General features: G+C 31.6%; 2 protein-coding genes and 1 long non-coding RNA gene across 3 annotated transcripts; 1 reads left to right on the forward strand and 2 right to left on the reverse strand.

The window, feature by feature from the left end:
• Nucleotides 1-469: 469 nt before the first annotated feature.
• On the reverse strand, nt 470-2,958 carry LOC146940695 (rho GDP-dissociation inhibitor 1-like). Its single transcript, XM_085754425.1, has 5 exons — nt 2,278-2,958; nt 2,079-2,145; nt 1,082-1,300; nt 854-978; nt 470-710 (listed from the first exon to the last, which is right to left on the reverse strand). The coding sequence occupies exons 1-5, from the start codon at nt 2,473-2,475 to the stop codon at nt 639-641; spliced, it is 681 nt and encodes a 226-aa protein (XP_085610551.1). The 5' UTR covers nt 2,476-2,958; the 3' UTR covers nt 470-638.
• Nucleotides 2,959-5,472: 2,514 nt separating this feature from the next.
• On the forward strand, nt 5,473-6,614 carry LOC146940696 (uncharacterized). Its single transcript, XM_085757983.1, has 3 exons — nt 5,473-5,709; nt 5,813-5,950; nt 6,065-6,614. The coding sequence occupies exons 1-3, from the start codon at nt 5,476-5,478 to the stop codon at nt 6,251-6,253; spliced, it is 561 nt and encodes a 186-aa protein (XP_085614109.1). The 5' UTR covers nt 5,473-5,475; the 3' UTR covers nt 6,254-6,614.
• A 3,979-nt stretch (nt 6,615-10,593) lies between these two features.
• LOC146940697 (uncharacterized) lies at nt 10,594-13,660 on the reverse strand. The gene is made up of 3 exons (XR_015032135.1): nt 13,439-13,660; nt 12,968-13,342; nt 10,594-11,060 (listed from the first exon to the last, which is right to left on the reverse strand). It is a non-coding gene; the product is annotated as an uncharacterized LOC146940697 (long non-coding RNA).
• Nucleotides 13,661-24,114: the final 10,454 nt, after the last annotated feature.

Here is a 24,114-nt window from a genome sequence, read left to right on the forward strand (position 1 = left end):
ATAAAACTGTTAATGATTACTCCACCTTTGCGAAATAACATCACGAAGAGTTGCAAAATAAGTCACTCTTGTCGATGCAAAAGCAAAATAATATTTTTGTTGTATTTTTGAATGATTAACTTAGCTTCATTAAAAAATATTTGATTTTTTTGTGTGGTGTTCTATCATATATTTGATTCAAAGTAAAAGTTAAACTTTGTAAAAAGCTCCTGACCAAAAAAAAAAAAAAAAGCGTATTTCAGAAACATGTAAAAATAAAAATGACGTGCAAGTACTCGAGTACTTCACTATGTTCTTAAAAACCGATATGCTTTTTTTTTTCCTTAGCAAAAAAGCCTAATGCCAATCTTTTACAAATTACACCAAAAAAATTTGACTCACAGAAAGATTGTTGTCTCCTATTTTAGATTGGTAAATGCAATGTAGCTAAGAAAGTCACAAAATATAGACAAGCAAGGCATTTTCTAGATACACCAAATAATCTTTTTTCTCTATTGTTTCCTTGAGTAAATTATTAAAAGGAATTCAGTACAAGATGAAACTTGATACATAAGATATCTGAAAAAAAATAAAAATAAAAAATATTGACTAAATATGGTAGAATTACTATTGCAAATTGGGAAACTCTCCATGTATGATCAAGCCCAATCCTTCCTAATATCAAAAGTATAGTTGATCTCCAAGTAACATTTATTGTCATCATCCAGAAACTGCACAAGAAAAATATGTATCATTATCTTACAACAAAAAAATTACACTTAATATTCATCTAATTATTCAATCAAATTCACTGCAGTTAGTTTAATCTAAATTACCTTTGATCTATGTAATCAAAAAATAAAAAATAAATTACCTTTGATCTTGCAGAATATTGTCCCCTAGCAAATATCCCAGAGGGTGTGACTTCTTCTGGCATCTCATGTGTGTAAGGCTCTGGTTGAGGGCTGAAAGTTCCAAGCATCTCTTTTGAGCTATCCACTGAAATAACATTTGTTTTAATACAATTAAAATTAAAAGGGATAAGTGTTACAAAATTGGAAATTTGGAAAACATTAGACTATATGAATTAAATTCAACATACCCTTAACAGCAGTCTTCCAAACAGTATTGGTGTATTTTAACCCAGAAACAATGTTATTGCTTACAACAAAGCTGAATTTCAGACGGTAAGGACTACCTTCTTTAAGAGTAAACCACAATCCCTGTGGTTTTCCATCTTCAGGAATGGGAAGAACAATGTCATCTCTACCAGGAGAGATTATAGAAAGGCTTGTAAAATTCACTTCAGGTTCAAGGATTTCTACAAATACATTGAAAAAAATTAGTAAATTCTCAAAAGTAACATCTTCGTCAACCACGTATAAACACATACTTTCTTCGTCCCACACTTGTTTATTTCATACAAATTAAGAAAACGTAAATAATCATTTTGGTATCTAAATGTGTATTTTGTGAGACCATGTCACTATGGTAACTGTCTATATCGAAATTATAAACATATCATCAAATGTTTTTTTTTTATTTTTTTTAGAAATTTTATTTATGGACCAAATTGACTAATATGAAACACATTTGTGGACTAATTGGTAACTAACAACTTGACCACAAAAAAAATTGGTAACTAACAAAGTACATATCGAAGACCAAAATAACTAACCAAACATAAATTTGGGTATACTTTTTAAAACTTTCCTCATCTCCATGGCGACCAAGAGTCACCTATGATCTATGAAGACAAATTTTTATAATTTTAAAATATTCGATAACTATTGTGATAACACCTCACATAATTAAAGACTAAAGTGAATGTTTACTAAATTAAAAAAAAAAACCTGTAAATGAAAGAATTATATTCTTTTTAATAAATTAACCTTATCAATTATTGATATATTTATCAATACATAAATGTAAAATGAACTATATTCATTTGAGAGTGATGTACATAATATTAATTATAATATATAATTATAAAAATAATAATCAATATTAGGATAAAAATTGAAAGTGACGTTGATTTTGGACAATTTTCTTTTACAAAGGTGACAATTTTGTAAAAGAGACAACCATGATTTATATACCTCCAATGTTGTTGACATCGACACTCCCAAGAAGCTGCTCCTTCCATTTCCTTAGACTCTCATCGTCCTATATTCAATCGTACAACCCAAAAACAATGAACAAAAAAAATAAAGCATGAAAAATGTAATTTAAGTAATTTACTTAGGAATTAAACATTATATTAACAAGACAAATGTGTAGTTCCAAAAGAAACAAAACCTTATCTTTCTCAAGGTGTTCTTTAATAGTGACCATAGGACCTAGCTGTATTTTGGCTCCATATTCGTCTTCTTCCTCCTCAGTTGCATAGACAGAAGATTCACTTGTATGCCTGGTAAGAGGCTCATGATGTTCTTCTTTTTCTCCACCAGCCTCACTAGTTTGTCCTGTTTCTTTGTTTTCATTATCAGACCCCATCTTCTTGGAACTTCAACAGCTCCAATATCCAAGGTAGTTAACTCATCAACAGAGATAAAAGAAATAACAATTGTGAGTGACCAAAACTATGTACTAAAAGAATTTGACCTCAACAAAACAAATTCTATAGACAAAAATTTATGTCAAGAATGATAAATGTTGAGAGAAATTAAAAAAAAAATACTTGAAGAGAAGGGACTAGTGAAACCAATGAAAAAACATAAAACAATGACCGGTTGTGTTTCAGAAAACCAAACAAGAATAAATAAAGAAAAATGTCACATAATATAAAAAATATGAAAAAGTGATTTTTTGTTTTTGTTAATAGCTTTTTCTTCCTTTCTATTTTATTCCCCTTTTTGTGGTGATAGTTCAAAATGGGAGGAGGAGAGGAAAAAATGATTGGTAATTTGGAGAAAATTTCCATTGGTGATCCGAAATGTTTGTTAGAAGTGAATATTAAAACTACACCACAAATATTGTAACATTGACATAGCAGATACTTTATATTTATAGTGGTATACATATACATTTTTTTTTTTAGGAAATAATGGTACACATATAATTGTTTGTCAAATAAATATTATTTACATTATTTGTAAAATTTCATTTATCTATATCATAACGACATGACTAATTTTACTTTGGCAGTTTTTGTTCAACACAACGCTCCCCTTTTATTCGAGTTCGAGACCAACTATGTATAGCTTTGCAATAAAGCACAACAGAGACATGATTTATGAAAAGTCCTAGAATGGGGAGGTTTGGTCACCCTATATTAGAAATATCAAAGATATGTATAAGGGGCCACGACTAGTGTGAAAACAAAGGACGGACCACATAAATGTTCTCCATAATTATAGAACTACATTATTTTGAAGAAATATAGAACTACATTATTAATGGTCCATTTTAGGTCTTTATCATTTTATCATATTTTGAATATACTTGTTGAACACACTAAGAACCAAGATTGAGATGCATACTTTTTACAAATGATATAGTCTTATTTAAAGAGTTGGGAGATGATATAAATGGGAGGTTACACAATTTGAGACAAATTTTAAAAACATGTGACTTTCGCTTGAATAGAAGTAAAACAAAGTATATGAATATGTAAACCATCATATCGAAGAAGAGGAATTAAAATAAAGAAAGGTCTTGAGTACTTTATGTCATAAACTTTATCATAAAATTATAAGATCAATGATGTTGCATGAAACAAAGTATTAGGTTGTTTAAAAACAAACATGAGAGGAGTGTAACAAAATTAGAATGTTTCACTGGATTCACATAAATATCAAACTAGAAAAGATTATAAATTGGTATAGCATTGACGAGAAAGTTACAGCAGTATACTAGTATCTATTTGTATAGAAGATAATTCAATTTTGATGGTGGTTTGAATATTTTGGAGGAGACATGCATATATTGTAGCAAGGAGAGTACTTTAGAAGAAAAGTAGCCTAGCTGCTACATGCAAAATAAGACTTAAAAATCATATAGGAGAAACTATTATAAAGTACTATAGTGGTAAATTCTTTGATTAGATATAACTCATGATATAATGTTATGGAGTCATTTAATTTATGTAGCCAATCCCATGCCAGACCTAAGGGGAGGTCACAAAGTCTTTGCTTTATGCCTCACCGACAAATAACTTATACTACATTAGATTATTGATAGACGTAGTTTTGTATAAAAAAATCTTAGATCTTAAATTTTTCAGATCACTCTTGAAATGTCTCTTTTACACCGAACTTTGTACTCCTTTATTTGCGAACTAATAATTAAACCATTGTTGTGACAAAAAAAATTAACACAAAAAGTTAGAAACTTACATTGTTTAACCATATGATTCAAACTAATAATTAAACCATTGTTGTGACAAAAAAATTAACACAAACGATTGTCTATTTATTCACAAGAGAGATTGAAAATAAAACGACAAAGATGTCTAACCATATGATTCAATGGAGGGGAGGAGACGAGAGGGAAGGAAAAGAGACATAATTTACAATGTTTGTGTTTTGTTCAACGAGGAGATGATAAATATATTTCATTTGGTCTGATTCATCGGGGATTCTGATAATTTAAAATTTGGGTGAGAGATAAATAAAGTCTATCAAAACTAATGAATTAAACTCATATTTTAACTATTCGTTCTAGAGTAAACTCATTAAATTTCTTGGTTATATGTTTGGTTCGAATTTGACATAGATATAATAAAAAAAAAAACTAACCAGCTTTTTAAATATATTTTTTTTTTTGGATTTGTTTGATTATTGATTTTCTTCTGTCTCAATTATAACTTATATATTTGGTTCATATTACAGAGCAAATATATTAATTATTCAATTAATCTAAAAATTGATTTTTTATTTATAAGATCGGAGGGATTAAATCTTATGTCCAAAGTAAACGGAAGATTTTTAGAATTTAACATTTTTTTATATGTTTTTTAAATTTATAGTAAATAGTAGATTGTATTATCATTATTGTAGGATTATTGATTTTAATTTTAAAATATTGTTTTTACAACATTAATTTAAATTAGTATTTCTTAAATATTAGAAATAAACTTGCTACAAAGTAAAACTATATAAGTAATACTATCTCTTATTTCAAAAAGGAATACTATCTCTAGTTTAAAAAAAAAAATACCATCTCTTTCTTAATTTATTCTTTTAAAAATAAAAGTTTACATAGGTTAGACTTTGAAAGCCGAGCGAGACCAACATATACACTTACTAATCACCCATCAAGGGTTATCACGTCGGAAGTTAAACCACTGCCATGTGAGTCAACTTCTTACTATTGAACCAACTTTCGTAGTTTAATGAAGTTTTTTATTTTAGTTTTTTTTACAAAAAATTAACTATTATTATTTATTTTGGGTGGAAAAACAGCTATGCCCAATCAACTCTCTATTTAAACAGCTGGATTCAAATTTTTAGGTTAACTGCGTTATTATTATCGTCGTCGTGTTACGGAACAAGGATGGAAGCTACCTTACCACCGACGATGGAGCCAAAATCGGAACCGGAGAGGCCGTGGGAATCGATACGCAACGAAGAACTTATGGAAAGTGACTTTTCTATCTACGACGATCTCGATTATCCTTATATGTTTATGTGTTCGCACTTTGTGTACAGGAACAAGGCTCAGATAAAAAAAGATGAAGAAATTAGTGTCGCCATGGCTGAGCATAAAAAGCGCTCCCGTAATCTAACTGTAAGCATCTATTTATCTATCTCATTTTGCTTTCCAATTTTGCGTTTCACTTAATTTGTTAATCTTAATATAAATATAATCTCTTAATTTTGATTCTGGACAGGTATTTGATGCCATTTCCCCTCCAGCAATTGCGTGTTTATGTGGCGGTATCAGACCTGATCGCATGACTGATGACCTTCGCCTTGAACTCACTCCCCTCTGCAAGCTTGCTTTGGAGAAATACAATGCTGAGAACCAGGCAGGTTTCAAGACTTATTATTAGTGTAAACTTATGATGATTACAGTATGTTTATGTTTATTTATTCATTCATTGATCATCTAATATAGTATTATTATTCTTGTTAATTATTAGGGTGCAAATTTTGTGTTTGATAACATTGTCAAGTCAACCCATGGAGGTAATATTGTGTATTACATGACCTTTCAAGCAAAAGATGCAGCCCATCCTTCCAACTGCCCTGCTATAACTTTTCAGGCCGAAGTCTTTTGCAGTAGGTCCAAACGGCCTGTGATCATGTCTTGTGCCATGAAGCCTACCTAGCTCATGCATTAATAGTATGCAGGCTTACATGTTTAATTTAGGTTTATCATCAATATTCTTATAGACTTAAAAATGGTAACAGTTTATCGGTTTTTTAAATCGTATTCAATTTTGGTATTTAGAATGTGGAATAAGCATGGGTGAATTTTTTTTCATGAAAATCACAATGATGAAAAGCTGAAATTGATAACAAAGAGCAGCAACCTCATTAGGTCAGGTAAATCAAAGGTTGAACTTGAAAAGAGATTGGAGTATGTTGACAAAAACATCATCTGATTCATCTGTATAGTTGTTTATATCCTTTTCTTCAACATCACTTACTGTCTCCCTTCATTTGGAAGGTGCATTGTGTGTTTTGATGCTAACTTCCTCACAGTTGGCTATTGTTTGCTTGATCCAGAAAGTGTCATAGGTGTCTTTGAACTAAAGGCAAGTTTCTGTAATCCATGATTCAAATGACACCATTAGTTATAATATTGTTGTTGCTCAATTCATGTCTGTTAATGCTTGATTCTGCTGCAAAACTGAAAGAAAGCATTAGATATTATGCTCATTTAAACATTAAGAAAATTTGGTCTTGCCTTTGTGACTTGATACTACCAATGTTTGAAAAATCTCGAGTCTACGCAGGATCGGGAGGGGGGTTGAAATATCGTAACACGAAGATTGTAGCACGGATCCTACTAATAGGGAAAACAATATACTTATATAGTTATATACAGATGCATAAAAATATGATAGGTGAAGAAAAGATACACACCCTTCCATAGATTCATCCCCATATATTCATAAATAACACAAAAAACTATGTTCAAAATTGGTTCTCAACAAAAATTAAAACATGTTTGCCTCAGCAACTCTAGAGTTTGTTTTGATTTTTTGAGCATTGAAATAAATCTTAGCTTGCTTTTCTAGCTGCCCTTTGTAAAGAATCATGTTGTAGTCTGATTAAAAAATGCTTTAAATTGTATATTAGTTGCATTTACGCTAGTTTTTGACATAAAATCGTATGGTATGTCGTCTTATTTTGTTAGCTATCTCATGGCGACTAACCTGCATGTTAATGAGAAATAGGAAAGCTAGTAGGGGATTAGTTGGCCGTATTGATATTCAGAATTCAGTAAATCACAATAGCAGTATGTCAATATCAATATGCACATTATTAAACTTGTAGCTATGTGGTCTAGCTTAATAGGTTACCAGGGGATATTTGTTTCAAGTGGATGTAGTCACAAATCACAATAGCTAGTCATATTTTTATTACAAATTACAGATAGGAAAAGACCATAAAGCATTTGGCTATGTTAACAAATCACAGATGTATACTGCAGCTGAGACAGTTGCAGATGAAGTTCTTGCAACTAATTCAAGACAGAGAATAGTAATTTCCAATTATTGATGACATGCTTAGATTGCTGCCAGTGTGTCTGCATTTGTATGCCCGTGTAAATTTCTTTGAAAATTTGTTCATGTACTGAATAAACAGATTAATTTCTAGACACTGAAAATAGCACAATGGTGCGATTTGATTGGATCCATCTGCTAAACAAATTTACAGTATCAATTTTGCTAAAATTAAATCTTCGAATGAACAGACACATTTGTTGAGTGTCAATATGTATTGAATGACCTATTTAAAATCTTTAAATAGTTGATGTACTTCAATAGTAATTAAACCTATTTCTTTTGCTATCATTTTTATCTTTATAATTAGGAAACTATCTGCATAAAGTAATGCATGCATTTTTTCGTAAAAAATAAAAGAAAGTAATGCTTAAAGTATCAATGATCCTGTTGGCAAGGGGTATTAAAAATTAGCCTAATTGATAAAGGCAGAAGACGACTTTAAAGTATTACAGTGGAATCTACACATGCCAGGGCGGTGGGAATTAATTTGAAATCTCAAAGTTCCTCCAATGATCAAGAACCTTGTATGACGAGTTTGTCGAGGTTGTTTCCCTACGAAGGCCCAACTTAATAGCAGAGGTGTGTCATGTCTAACTGATTGTGTAGTTTGTCGTGATAACTATGAAGATATTATTCACTTTCTTATGGAGTGTCCGCATGTCACAACCCAAGTGAACAGACACATTTGTGGGAAACTATTGATAATGCACTATTATAACATGAATGTTGTTATTTTCACACTGTTGCACCAACTACAAGTATCACAGAGCGAGCTTTTTCCATCCTTTGGAGCCTTTGTAAAAATAGGAACTTGAAACTTTGAGACAGGTGCTCAAATTTTTAAGCGCGCCACTTGTTTGTTGGAATAGTGGAAGCTAGCCAAGAACAAGCACCACAACAACTCACAGGGGGTTCTGACGAAAAATACTTACGTGACTTGGGTGAAATACTGATGAATTATGAGACGAGTTGGCAAAAGAACCATGTAATAGACTGGGCGTACTGAGCCACCCGTTGCTGTGAAATATCACCAAAATGTTCAGGTAACAAAACAATATGTCAAACATGAACAAGCCACTACTTGTCTCCTTTTATCCCCACTCTCTCTATTTTCCTTTTCTCAAACCCTAGCCATCGCAACTTTTCTCCTCCGTGATCTACCAAAGAGGGGCGATTTAGGGTCAATTTTGACCCGAAATCACACCCCTTCAAATTGTTTTTCTTTCTCTTTGAATTAATTAAGTGATTTTTCACATATTTTCAACTTTTCTTTCATTGGTTGTGATTTCGTCGTCTAACACGACATTGTTTATTTTGATTTCCCGTCTTTGTATGGTGTGCTTTAGATTTTCCGTCTTAGTGCAGTGTTTATTTGATTCAAGTTGAAAAATTAGCTATGATCAAATACAGATTCAATCGTTGACTTTTGCGTCGTCAACGTTGGAGATCCAGACACATGAGTATTTCGGCGGCTTGAATATAGTCATATTAGTAGCCATATGTACTATGTTGTTAACATTGATGTCATGAGTTTGTCTGCAAATTCATCCTTTTAGTGTTTAGAAAGTTTGAATTTGTATTGTATCGATATAATCTATCAATTTAAATGAATGAATATCGTTTATTTTTGTCAAAAAAAAAACATGTCAAATCGATGGTAGTGAGATGCAAAGTGCGAGGAGCATTCTACAATCAGTGGTTCCTTTCCATGGAGGAGATTCGTATTTATATATCCTGGTCTCATAGTTTACATCTTCTCTTCTTCAAGAATCAGTGCCATAATATCAAGCAGACTTTGTTTGATTGTGTCTCGTTTTTTTTTTGTGTCTCGTTGTATTGTTGAGCCAATGTGGATTTAAGATGCTAATAAGCTGTTATTACTTTGATTCCTATAAAAATGAGCCTTCCATATCTCATTTTAAGCTCGTTGTTTTGTGAAGTGTGAGTGTGTGACCCAGGTTATTTCTTGTTACATTTTGTTTTACGTAATCCCTGAAAATCAAAATAGCTATATCCCTGGTCGGAGCATTATTGATAATGCTATTGATTTGCAGAAAACCACTTATTCTTTTAGGCATTTGCACGAAAACGCTTAATGATTTATTAAACTTCACCTTGAGAAAAGTTATGATTGTCTTGAAACTTCACCTTGAGAAAAGTTATGATTGTCTTGAATGGATTTGTATCATGTCTTATGTAAACCAGCTTGGCATTCCCGATAAATAGAAGGCATCTCTCATTGTATCCCATCTGCTTTTCTTCGAATCAAATGGAAGGAATAAATTGTTGATCTTAATGAGTTTACTAGAGGGATACGTTAAACAAGCCGCTCTATCTCCTTCCCTTTTGTTATGTGCTTGGAGAGACTTGGTCATAAGATAAGATAATCGGACATGGATGTCCCATTGTTAGATTTGGGATCAACCCATGAGTTGCCTAGTTTAGATACAAAACTCAGACTTTGCAAAACTAAGATCCATATTACAAATATTCAAAGAAGATATATATTTTTCCTCACAAAACAAAGACATTATTTTCATAAGAACCAAAACAAATGACAATACTAAGAACAAGAAAAAATGACAATATTATACTATGCTGTCAGCTAAATAACTGACTGAACCACCAGCAACTCATAAAGAAGCAAACATCTAATTAGTCATTACACAAAAAAAATAAAATTAACTGCATACGTGGACAACTTGTTTTGCTTGAATTTCAAAGTTTAAATATAGGATCAGTCCATGACATTTTTGTAAGACTAGTATAGTGTCTATCATGTTAAAAATTCTCAGAAGACATTTTTTTTCCTTCATAAAAACCAAGACAACATATAACATCCTAGTATAGTGTCTATCATAATAACCGACTGAGCCACGGGCAACTCAGAAGCAAGCATTAAGAAACTGTCTAAATGGCCACGAGTTATCTGGTTTAGATACAAAATTTGGACTTTACAAGACTATAAACCATGTTATGTTACAAATAATCAGAAGACGTTATCTGGCAAAAGAAAGAAGACATTATTTTCACAAACATTAAAAACCTGTCTAAATTGCCAAATTCTGCCACTTCAACTTCGAAGTTTAGATATGGGAACAACCTATTTGTCCAGTTTAGATACAAAATTCAGACATTGCAGGACTCTCAACCATTTACAAATTCAGTAATATACTAACCGGTCTTTCTTTGCAGGACTCTCTACCATTTACAAATTCAGTAATATACTAATCAATCTTTATTCCCATATGGCCATCTACTCCTTGGGACTAGAGCAAGTAAGTAAAATATACAGAACTTGATTCTCAACACCTACAATCATTCTTTCTTCCCATATATGACTGAACAGACTGTATGAAAATCTGACTGCATCTAATCCATATCCGTACTCCATGATAGCCTGAATATTAAAGTGATAGAACTGATCAGATATAACTAATTAATAGAATAATTTTTCTGATTTATTAGAACAAACTCTGGGAAATTTATCTTTCCAACAGAGATAAGTTAGATTTATTAGAACAAACTCTGGGATATTTATCTTTCCAACAGAGATAAGTTACAATGAATAAGGAAACACTGTAAAAGAATAACGAGAGGATCAGAGGTAATTGGCTTCAAAGTTGCTGAGGAAATCATATTTTAGGAATGAGGGTTAAATTATACTTCAAGATATCAACATTATTCAAACATACAAGGTATAAGTTATAACAGTGTCTAACTACAGTGCAACGTCTACCAACACTAAGAAAGCCCAATTAAGAGAGACCTGATATCAAACTACAAAGGCAGTATCAAATCTAGGACTGTTCACCCTGTAGACATTTGTGATATGTAAGCATTACCAAATGCTTTATGGTTTATTCTTATATTCCTTTTAGCAATGGGTTACGTCTGTAATGTACTATATGTCTAACTACTGTGCATAGTAATATTGCTACCGAATACAAGTTCAGTTATCAATTATGTGCATAGTAATATTGCTACCGAATAAAACTGGTGATTTGCATATTTACCGAATTCTGATTATCTATATGGCCACCTAATCCCCTGCGCAACATTTTCTTTAGCAGTTGTGAGATGGCTAACAAAATCAGACTCCAAAACCGATTTGATTTGCCATGTATTCAGTGTTAAAGTAACTAATATAAATTTAAAACTTTTTAACCGGACTGCAGCATGATTCTTTTTCATAGTACAAACAGCAAAGCAACTAAAAATTTATTTCCTTGCTTGTAATAAAAACAGGTTCTAGCATTGCTGAGGAAATCAAGTTCTAGCAATGATAGGTAATAGTGGCTTATCACAAGGGAAAAATCTAACAACATGAAGAAAGCCCCAAATAAAGTGAAAAACACAGTTTCTTACATTTATCACCATCCAAAGTGTTACCAACAAACAAAGTCTAGTTTGAAAGTAAAGCAAGAAATGATTGAACAATTAGATGTTTGCACTAATGTCGTATTCAGACATGAAACAGAGAGAGATTCAGCCTTGGCTTCAAATATGAAAAGAATAGAGAGACACGATGTCAAGCCATATGCTAGATCACATTTTTGTATGGTTGAAATCAGTATAAGATCTAATGCCCTGTTTCAGTTTTGCAGAATCAAGGATTACCACGTACATGAATTTAAAACGCCAACAATAATTGATGATTGTCGTTCATAGATTACAGTGAGGTTTCTTTAATTCAACCACAAGTGCTAGATCACATTTACATATGGTTGAAATCAGCATAAGATGCTAGATCACATTTTTCGTATGGTTGAAATCAGCATAAGATCTAATGCTATGTTTCAGTTTTGCAGAATGAAGGATTACCATACATGAATTTAAAACTCCTACAATTATTGATGATTGTTGTTCATGGATTACAGTGAGGTTCCTTTAATTCACACACAAATGCAAAATCTTTAATTAATTTGAGATACAAATTCTACCTGTTGCTAGATAAAACAAAATGCAACCAATTCATTATGCACATTATTATATATACATTACGCGTGTTATTAGAAAAATGAGTGGTTAGGCATCGTTTTTGCAGTGCAGGGGTTCAGGGATTGAATCTCTCTAAATCCTTTTTTCCCATATCTTTTGGGCAAAAAATGTGGAATGCAATGGTCGAACCCGATTTCCTTAAATTTTAAATTCACAGCAAATGATAACCACTACAACAGCTAACAAATAATGCAATACTAATATATATGTAACAAAGTCAAATACAAAATCAATGGAACTATAAACTATGACCATTTATAAATTTCCAAGAAAAGATTAAACATGTAAAGATGGAATTATTATTACCAAGGTAGAGTGTATTAGATTTTAATGGCACACGATATGACCTAGTCAGCATCATCATCATCATCATCCCATACTTCGGCCTGGAAAGTTGTTGTAGCATGGATATTGGAAGGATCTTCTTCTGCTTTTGCTTGAAAGGTGATGTAATACAAATCACCACCACCACAGGCAATAGCAGTGGTACACTTGACAAGGTCATCAAACACAAAACATACAGTATATTGTATTGTATCGTACCTGATTCTTTTCATTGTAGTTCTTTAATGCAAGCTCGCAGTGTTTAACAAGAGTAGGGCGAAGATCTTCGGTTATGTCAATGGGTACGACACAGCCACATAGCTCTAGAACTGCTGGATGATAGATAGCATCAAACTCCTGTGTATAGTCAGCAGAATCATCAAAATTATTAGAGTGAAACAAACATGATAAAATTGAAAACAAATTGAAATAGATAGATAGATAGTTTCGTACACTTAGGTTGCGAGACTTCTCTGTATAGTCAGCGATTAGTTCTTCTATGGCCTCTCTCTCTTCCGCAAACTCGTCATCGTCGTACATGGAGAAGTATTTCGCAAAGTCGTCATACTCCGAATCATATTTCGATTGCGGTTGTGGTCCCAATTCAGGTTTCGACATTTTGGAAGGAAAGCAAGGAAGGAAGGAATGAAGGAATCACGTTTCAGTTTCAGTTTCAGGTATATTTCTTCTCCTCTCCTTTTATTTATAAGCAAAACGCAGAGTTTTCTTTTGATTTTGGGTTGGGCTTTTTCTTCTTTCTTTTCCCTCCATCATTTACTAGCAAAATAAAGTTAAGAAGTTAAGCTACCACTAATATATATATATATATATATATATATATATATATATTATTACAAAAATTTCTCAATAAAAATAGGCATAATAATAACGCACCCAAAATATTTATTTTAAGAAAATTATTCTTGTGATCCTTTTTGCAATAAAAAGTTTAATAACTTATTAAATCATAACTATATAATCAACTCAAATGAAATGTGTGTAAGTTGAATGCTACTTTCCTAAACAAAAAAAAGTTCAATGCTACTATGTATTATTATGTGATCATCTCTACCTCTCCCTCTTCAACAAGTCGACGTTAGATCTCGAGAAAACTATAAAGAACTAGTAATTGGTCTCAAAGTATCATATCATAATGCAATTGTAACAACTTTAGTTGGTCATGAAATAATCTATCTTAGTTTGATATGATTCAACACAGGTGAGAGACTTTCTTGTGGAAGAAATTTTGTAACAATTTGACGAGGATAATACTGTTTGCACTTATCTACCAAAAAAAAAAAAATCATTGTTTGCACTTATAATTTTGTTAAGGGTATAATCAATGAGATATAGAACATTTATTTTTACAAAGTCATGATCCATCAAAGTTATTCCATTGAAGAATGGTCTTCATCATCTCAAAATATAGTATTTTTTAAGGGATCTCAAAATATAATTGTCAACATGAGGGGAAAAATAAATATGTTATGCATTTTCTTTCTTCATCGTTTTTTAGTCTTGTTAGGTTTTCTTGTAAAGTTTTTAATAACGCATCCCAACGTCTCAAATTATATGTTGCTTTGAGAACAAATTTGTCTAAATTATATGTTATTTTACAATATCAATAAAACATTAATGTTATTTTTTCTATTATATCCTTAATTATTTATTACTCTATCTTATTTCAATTCTTTTATTTATCTTTCTCATATCATTTATTAAGAATAATTTTGTAAAACAACTCATAATATCTCTTTTTCACCCAAAATTAATTACATTTTTTAATACGTGTGAAATATCCGAAACGTGTATGGAGTATTGTATTTTTTTCTTGCACTATAATTTTTTACCAGCAGTCTTTTCCTAATAAGATAATAAGGCATATTCTTAATGAGTATCTACGAGGAAATGTTATCAATATTTGGTGGATGACCAAACCCCGAATAAATCTTTTTATATGCCCTATGAGTCGCTTATAGCCTCCATGAGCAAAAGAATTTCTCCATTCAAAATCGTTTTCTTAATGTTTAAGTTAGCGATACATTATGTTAGATCCTTGATGTGCTCGTAACTTATAAGACTAGTGTTCTATGAATAGGTCTCGTATAAGACTAGTGTTCTATGAATAGGACTCGTGTGGACTCGTGTATAATTTATATGAAGTCTTTGAGGGACATAGTAATACTCTTTTATTCTTTCCTCTGTTCTTCTATATTTCACTCTTATCTCCATGATTAGGGTAACACATATGAGATACATGGTATTTATTCTGGTATGTTTTCGTGAACCATTTTTAACAATCAAAGAAACAATTACTTTTTAACAAATCAAGCTTAAAAATACTTTTAACTCCCTCAAAAAAAAAAAAACTAACAATAACTTTCCAACATTAACAAAAAAAATGGCACTGTTTTTTTGGGAATCACTCTGGTCATCCTTGTTCCCATTATGAGTGGGTGGTGGAACCATCGATCTGTTGGGACCGATCGATTTCTGGGGAAGAGTTTTTGCTTGGGTGCCTTTGAGCAGGGTTTCTGAGTTTGTTTTGTTTTCTTTGTATCTACTCTTGGGGTAGTTGGCTTGGTTCATCTCCCCGAGAGGTGGGTTCTGGTTTTGAGTGGGGGTTTCTTGCTGCTTTTTAGCTGGGGTGGAGTGCTTCTCCTATCTCATTTTTGGGCGTGGGTGTCTTCCCTTTTCTTTGGTGTTGGTGGAGTGGTGTTTTTTCTATTTCGATTTTGAGCTTGCGGTTTTTCTGCGAATCCTAATAGTTTGTATATGTAACTTGTTTTATTTTTAATATTATATTTTGTCATTAAAAAAAAAAGCATTAACAAAAAACAAAAAATCAGAGGGATTTTTAAGGGAACTATGAATTTAAAAACAGATTTTAAAATGTGTGGGATAATTGTTCTCAATGGGCTCTTGACATAGGTCTTTCTATTCATGTGTCAATTGTGTTGTGTGACTTGCAAGTTGCAACTTAATTGAGGGTCTCATCCTTTTAGGATGCTTAAATGTTGGGAGTGATTTTTGCCGGTTAAGACTTTGTGAAAGAGAGTTTGAATGATTGTCAAATTTTTTGTTGGGGTGATTTTGGCTCTGTTTGGTAAACCCAAAAAAAGAGCTTTTAGCTCTTAGCTTTTAGCTTATAAGCTCATTTGACAAAAAAAAGCTCTGTTTGGTAACACTTTAGCTCTGTTTGGTACAACGAGCTTATAGCTTATTTCAGGAGCTTATAAGCTATTTTCAGAAGCTACTTCAAGTAGCTTTTGAGCTTATAGCTTTTAGCTTTTAGCTTCTCATTTTTTCTTCCATATTTACCCTTATTATTCAAAGCAAAAGTTATCAGCTAATTTTACCAAACACTTCAACTAGCTTATCAGCTAAAAGCTATCAGCTAGCTTATCAGCTATCAGCTAATTTTACCAAACAGAGCTTTTGTTTTGAACTAAAAATTTAAAAGATTTTTTGTCTTGGTGAATGACACAAAAAGCACAACTAAAATATCAAAGAACGGATTTTAAAGGTAAAATTATACTATAGGGCTATGTGGGCTATCGAAGAGTCGAGGTACATAATCCATACGGTGTTAATTTTAATTTCTTAAAAGAATTTTGGGAAATGCTTAAAGAATTTTTTTTTGAGATTCTTCAACGATTTTCATGCCAACGGGAGATTGGTTCGTTTATAAATAACAATTTTAAATACAATTTCAAAGGAACGATGACCTATGAGCATTCATAAGGAAGTGATATGACCTACGTTTCAAAATGAGTGTCGTTTTAGGTGTTTACACACATATTAAGAAATGCAATGATTAAGAGAAAGAGAATGGTTATTTTACCAAATTATCCTTATTAACTATTGGTTAGTTTTAAAAGTAATACTTTGGAAGTAGTGTGCAGAGTATTAATTGGAGGGTACAATTGAAAAGAAAAAGTTATTATTGCATTGGAAACTGAAAGCGACACTCATTTTGAAACAAATTTTTTTGGCTAAAGCGACACTCATTTTGAAACGGAGGGAGTATAATTTTACATATAATAGGATCAAAGCCCAAGAAATCTTAGGATTGGAAAGTTACAAAGTATACAATACCTTTTTTTTTTTTTTAAAGATCAAAGTATACAATACATAAAATGCACCAATACAATAGTGCTGCTAAACCAAGAAAATAAACTGAAGATTAAGTTACATATGAAGTCGGACCAAAACATCTAAGAGGTTGAAAGCTCCATTGATAAAAAAAAATACAAAAATAATTAATTTTAGACTTAATCCATGACCAAATCAAAAGTTTTATGATTTTCAAAGGTGTACATGCTAAACAATCATGTTGACTAAACACCACATAGACTTAATCAATGACCATAATTTTCTAGAAATCATACAATCAAAAAATAAATGATTAGAAGTTTCATTCAAGTTACATCTAGCCACGCACAAAGGCTGTGCTAAACTTTGCATTTATCTTTGAATTAGATTATTTTTAGTTGGAAAACGATTATGCAACAATCTTCAAGCAAACAACAATATCTTTAATGGAACTAATTTATTCTAAGCAACCTTAAACAAAGGTGAATGAGCGACCTATTTCTTAGAAATTGATAACAAACCATAAGCTTCTTTAACCGAAAACATACCATCATGGTTAAGATCTCAAATCCAAATGTCCTTCAAATTTTTTGCGCAAAAAAAAAAGTTAGATAAATACAACCTTATACTCCTCCATCAAATCTTCCTCTCAAACAAACAAATTTCTTCTTCAACTCTAACAACATCCCTCTACACCAATCAAGAAAAGTTCATCAGTACCATTGTTTGATTTTTTTTTGGTCGATATGTATTGATGCTTACGATAAATATAGGAAACTAGAAAGGCATTGAAGAGTGAAACATATGTGGCAATAAAATAAAAGAAATTGGATTGCGAAAAAATCCTCAAGCATCTGTATCATAATTGGTGGTTGTAGTATGTGTATTTTAAATTAAAAAATATTCCAACAAAACAATCCATTAAAATCTATAGACCATTGAATACCGAGAGACATTTTATAAATCTTAAGAAATCTCAATTGAATACCATCAGATTTTATTGCCTTTTTTTAAAATGTCTTATTGAATATCACATGATTTTTTTTATTTGTAAAAAGTCTTGATTGAGTACCACAAATAAAAGTCTTGATTTTAAAATAAAAGTCTTGATTGAATACCACAAATATCTAATAAAAGTCTTGATTTTTTTTAGAAAATGGAAAGTTTATATGCACAAATAAAGAAAAATATAATTACTATTTTTTTTTCATTATTAGGTATTTAAAAATTAAATTTCATAATATAAACATTGCTAATTTGTGTGTTATATTTTATGTGAGACCTTCCTACTCTATTTTTTCAATTCATTAAACACTAGATCAAAGTTGATGACTTTGTGTTTAATCTTACAACCTTCCAATTTTATTCCAACTACATACCAATATTCCAACATAGTGATTTAAGATATTATGTACTCTGTCATCTTATTTTCATAGTCAACATGTTTTTCGTTAATTAATCAAGTGGTTGATCTTGCCAAATAAATAGATTAGTTAGGCTGTTGCTTTAAAAATGTTTACTTTAGTTATTGAATTCCTGCATTTGCTCATCTTGGGGGGATTTGGCAAGATGTACTCTGTCATCACTTGTTGGCAAGACAAATCAGTTAGGCTGTTGCTTTAAAAATGTTTACTTTAGTTATGTAATTCCTGCATTTTCTCATCTTGGGGGATTTAAACTTGTATTTCTTTTTCTAAATGTTTTTAATTTGTCTTGAACATTTAAGTCCTTTTACTAAAAAAAAAAAACTAAGTGTTTAAGACTCAATATATTGAGTGAAAAAGCTAAGTATCCAACAATATCTTATAAAGTTTTAAAAAATTAAATAGAGACTAAAAAAGATATAGCATATTGCTATAAATTTGTCTATGTTGCTCTTATTTTGAAAAGGATTATTGTTGTTATTTATATTATTATTTGGTTTTTTTCCTTCTAGGTTACCATTATAGAATTGCATGTATTTTATCCAACAATGGTAACAAATGGTCACATAGACAAATTTGTAAGTTGAGTGAAACTTAATTTGTAAGTACAATTTGCAAATTTAATTATTTAGTTATTCATGATTGAATGATGAATAAATTATCCATAATTCTTTATGGGTAGCTAGACCTCACCTTACATAAGTTAGCATTTTCCATTTAATACTAGTGTTTGGTTGCAAACAATTCCTTTTCTTTTTGTCCTTTCTCTTTTTGTTGATATTGAAGGATTGTTTTGTGTATGCGTGTGATTTGAATGCATGCAGTTGATGAATCATATCACAAATATTATCACCAATTTAGTATTATTGTTTGTCTCAGGTCATGATAAGGATATTAGTACTTTATATGGTTTGAATAATTTGAATATGGTCATATTCATTTAAAATATTATATTAATTTGATTGAAGGAAACAAACCCACTAAAATTTCTATGTCTACAACTCCCCATATCACTGCCAACTTTTTACCATAGTACAAAAGCAGATTGTTGCTGGAGCTTTAAGCCACAAATTCAAATCCTTTTTTTTTTTTTTTTTGAAATAGCATATTCATTAAGAAGCCTAGCACAAGATGTGCAAAAGGCAAAATGATACAACAGAGGCAAATCACAGCCAAAACAGGAAAACAATAGGCGCATGCTACCACCCAAAAGCTACCAGAATTCAAACAGCCAATACAGTAGATAGCAGAAAATTAAAAACAGATAATAACTATAATTTCATCATTCTAAAGTGAAAAATGAAATATTCCTTACAACTTGATGCACATGATTTTTTTTTGTCAACAGTATAATAACTATAATTTCATCATTTTAAAGTGAAAAATGGAATATTCGGAGACAACTTGATGCACATATTTAAAACCAATCCATGATAATTATAATCATTTCATTCAATTAGGCTGAAAATGTCTAACAATTCAACGAAAAATATGTTATCTACCATTTATTTTGTTTAATTTCAACTGTATAGGATAACTTATGATATGTTTCTTTAAGTAATCAATTTTGCTAGGGTGCCTCCTCCCCATTTTTTACATCTTATTGATTAACAATAGTATTTATTACATATTTTATTAACACTTTTTTTGGTGCATTATTTATTAACATTTTAACATAACAGTGATATTCCTCTAAAAAAAACATAACAATATTTATAATAAATCATTTGATATCACATGTTTTTTTCATAATTGATTTTATTCTTAGGCCCTAGTTGTGAGAAAATAGATTAACTATTATTTTTTCTACTTTATGAGTTTCTCATACGACATATGTTTTTTTTCAAAATACATTTTGTTCGAATTATATAATTTGAATCATATTTTGAATTATATCATCCGAAACATGTTGAAACTCAAAAAGTGTCTACAAATTGATATCAAAGGTCTCTATTAATCACCGTATGATCTCTAAAAAAAAACTACAAAACAATTTTAAGGATCATAAGAATTGTCAACAATGATCAAGATATCATGAAACGCTCATAGCTACACATGACAAAGAAAAATTTAGAATTGATGAAAAATTAAGAACATTTATACCCCTTAAAACGGTCAGAACATCTAATATTTATTATATGATATTTTTTTTTTTTTGAACAAGCAAAAAATATAAACAGATCAGCACAAGGCGTACCAAAAAGACCACTTAAAAATTTACAATGCCAGAATCAATATACAAAAATAAATTAGCCAAAGCCCAAGCACAAGAGCGGACTCGACCACCACATATAAGTACCAAAAACAAAATTAGCTTTCTTATCTTTAAGTCGCCATAAAGACAATGACTTAACCTTTTCCAATAACTGAATTGTAGAATTTTCTTTCTGCTTAAATAACCTGATGTTACGCTCATTCCACACAATCCAAGCACACAGTAACCAAACAAGCTGAAGAAATGACCTTCGCGATTTCAGTCCACCTGTGTAAAAAATAAACTGTTGAAAGTGATCTTAAATGACCTAAGAATCCGCCCCTTAAAAACCGATCCACGGCCGCACTAGCGGCCAAAGACTGTCGAACGTGCTGCACGAGAGGAACAAATGTTGAGCGTCCTCCACATGACCACACCCTACCACACAAAACCGCTCTTCTAAAGTACTAATATCGTGCCTCGCCAAATTAGATTTAGTTGGCAACCTGTCACAAAGCAACTACCACGCAAATATCGAAGCCTTTAACGGTACCTGTTTATGCCAAATCAAATCCGTATCGGGACACTCGGGCGGGTGCTCCTGAGAAGTGAGCATATCATAAACACCGCGGACTGAGTACCCCCCATGTTGGGTCCGGAAGCTAATGCCAAGCATTTGGATGAGTAGACTGCAAAGAAACATCAGATAATAATATCATACACTCCTCTAACATCCCCTCCTCCCACGCCCATAGTCTCCTCCTCCAATTCCAAGCTTCACCTCCTTCCCCCACCCAAGCAAAAACATATTCCTAATCGTAATTGATTTACTAACAGCTAAATCAAAAAGATGGCTAAAATGCATACGAAGCGGGACACCACCAACCCAACAGTCATGTCAAAACAAGGTACCTGCCCCATCCCCCACCTTTCTCACCACCATCTCCTCAAACCTCCCTCCCTCACTGCCGCCCCCATCATCCCTTTTCTTCATTACCCGCCACCACAAAGTACAACTTCGACCCTCATCCCCCAACCTACCATCCTCCGCACCATATCGAGCCAACAACACCCTAAACCAAAGACTACCTCTATCTATTAACAGCCTCCAACACCATTTTCCTAACAAAGCAATATTAAATTCATGTAACTGTCTCACCCCCAACCCTCTATACTCCTTATGCAAACAAACATAATTCCATGGCAACCAATATATTTTCCCATGAACCTCATCCCCCCTTCCCCCACCAAAAAAAAATATTCAAAATAGATTCAATGGAAGAGATTATACCTGATGGAGCCTTGAAAAAAGACATAACATAGACAAGAAGAGTAGTCAGGATCGACTTTAGAACAGTCATGACAAAGCAATATTATATTTATTATATATGCATACTTTGTTGCCTTTTTAAAGTCATCGCATCTATACCCCTTAAAAAAAAACTTCTATGTACATATAATATTAATCAAAATCAAAATCTCAAAAATAATTGTTAATATTTATTTAACACGCAATTTTTATTCGACTAGACATTATTCAAATTTATTTATTTAATACGCAAATTTTATTCAAATTCACGTTGGGTTTAATTAGTCTTTATTTATTTAATACACAACTTTTATTCAAATTCACTTTATTCGAATTTATTTATTCAATACGCAATCATAAAATAAATGCAAATATAAACAAAAATAAAGGAACAAAAATAGTAGACATAAAATCTCATTTTATTAATATAATTGATACATTTACAATAGGGAAGGGGGATTGGGGTAAAAAGGAAACCACAAGAAAACCAACCTTCTTCGGGTAAAACTAAATTTGCTTCTTTTTACTCCAAGAAGGTTGGTCACCAATCATCTTGGTAAGGTACGTTTCTCATCTTAAGTTCGCAACCTCTTGAAATTTTCAAAGATGCATCTTTCTATGAAAGACCAATGATGAAAAAACGTTGTTGTAGAAGGAAGAGGAAGAGAGAATGTGAGAAATGGTGTGAGAAACGGTGAAGGTTGGAAGGGTATCTATAGGGGGATTCTAAAACATAGGTTTTAACTACACTTAAGGCAGTCAAAAAATGTGTAAAATCTCGTAAAAAATGTGTGAAATCCATTAAAAAAAACCTTGACCACTGTCCAAAAAAATGTGTTCTTTATTCATAACCACCGGCCAACCTGCGTGATTTAACTCACGCCTCCGGCCAAAGGTGCGTGAGTTAAGTCGCGCCATCGTCCAAATGTGCGTGAGTAAACACACGTTGCATGCATTGGGTACGAGAAGTGCGTGAGTTAATTCATGCATGGGTATTATAGTCTTTTCAGTTGGGAATAAGCATTTTTGGTTGGGTAAAGAGCAGAATTCGAAATTGTTTCCTCAGAGTCCAACACGTCTGAATGGGCTGCAGCCCCATTAAAAGCAATAAACAAATATCTGGAACACTTAAAACGGGCCCCATCCCAACCGCTGACCCACCCAAATCCAATTCAGAACCCGTCAGAGAATGGCCCGTTTTTGTAGGTCCCACCTATTAGTCTTTAATTTGAATGGTTAAATATGTTTTTGGTCGTTATAAATATGTCAACTTTTTGTTTTAATCCCTCTAAAAGTTTTCTTCAGCTTTTAGACCCTCAAAAAAATTTCATCTTCATTTTTTGTCTCTCTTTTAAAGTAAACTCATATGTAAAATTCATTATTTTAAATAAAATTTTCCAGTAAAAATCATAATATTATAATAATCTCTCAAAAAAAAAGAATTTTTTAACAAAACATGAATTTAATATGATTTTTTATATTTATGACATTTAAAATTCATATTTAATTTATGTTTTGTTAAAAAATTCTAATTTTTTTTAGGTTTTTTTTTTACAATATTCTACATATTTATGTATAATTTTATTAAAAAAATACAAACAAGGGAGTAAAATTGAGATCTTAATTTAGACCTTGGATCTTTTAAGACCCTTAATTTTTTTCCCACAATGGGAGTACCTATTAGGTACCAGGTCTTAAATGTTTAAGACTCTCCCATTGTGGATGCTCTAAAGGACTAACAAGGGAGTAAAATTGAGGGGTCAAAATTGTTTATTTTAAAAACTCAAGGCCAAAATCTCACAATTGTGAATTTTGGGAGATCAAAACTACAACTTAAACTAAAAAAAAAAAAAACTAATATTTCGTCGGCACACAATGCACCAAAAAACACCTTGTATTACGTGTGTGTGCTGCAATGCATCACGTAAAAAAAGTTGTGATCATACTGCAATGCCTCCTCCAAAAAATTTAATACATGATTTACATTAAGTTTTCTTTTTTTGACAAGATAATTTACGTTAAGTTGTTATATGAATATTAGAATGCCTGATCCTCCACAATCTGTACATGATTTACATATGTGCGGATTGTCAAAATATCAATTTTT

Source organism: Medicago sativa, chromosome 3, assembly GCF_051527215.1.
Source record: "Medicago sativa cultivar Bolivia chromosome 3, Bolivia_mono, whole genome shotgun sequence".
NCBI classification, from domain to species: domain Eukaryota; kingdom Viridiplantae; phylum Streptophyta; class Magnoliopsida; order Fabales; family Fabaceae; genus Medicago; species Medicago sativa.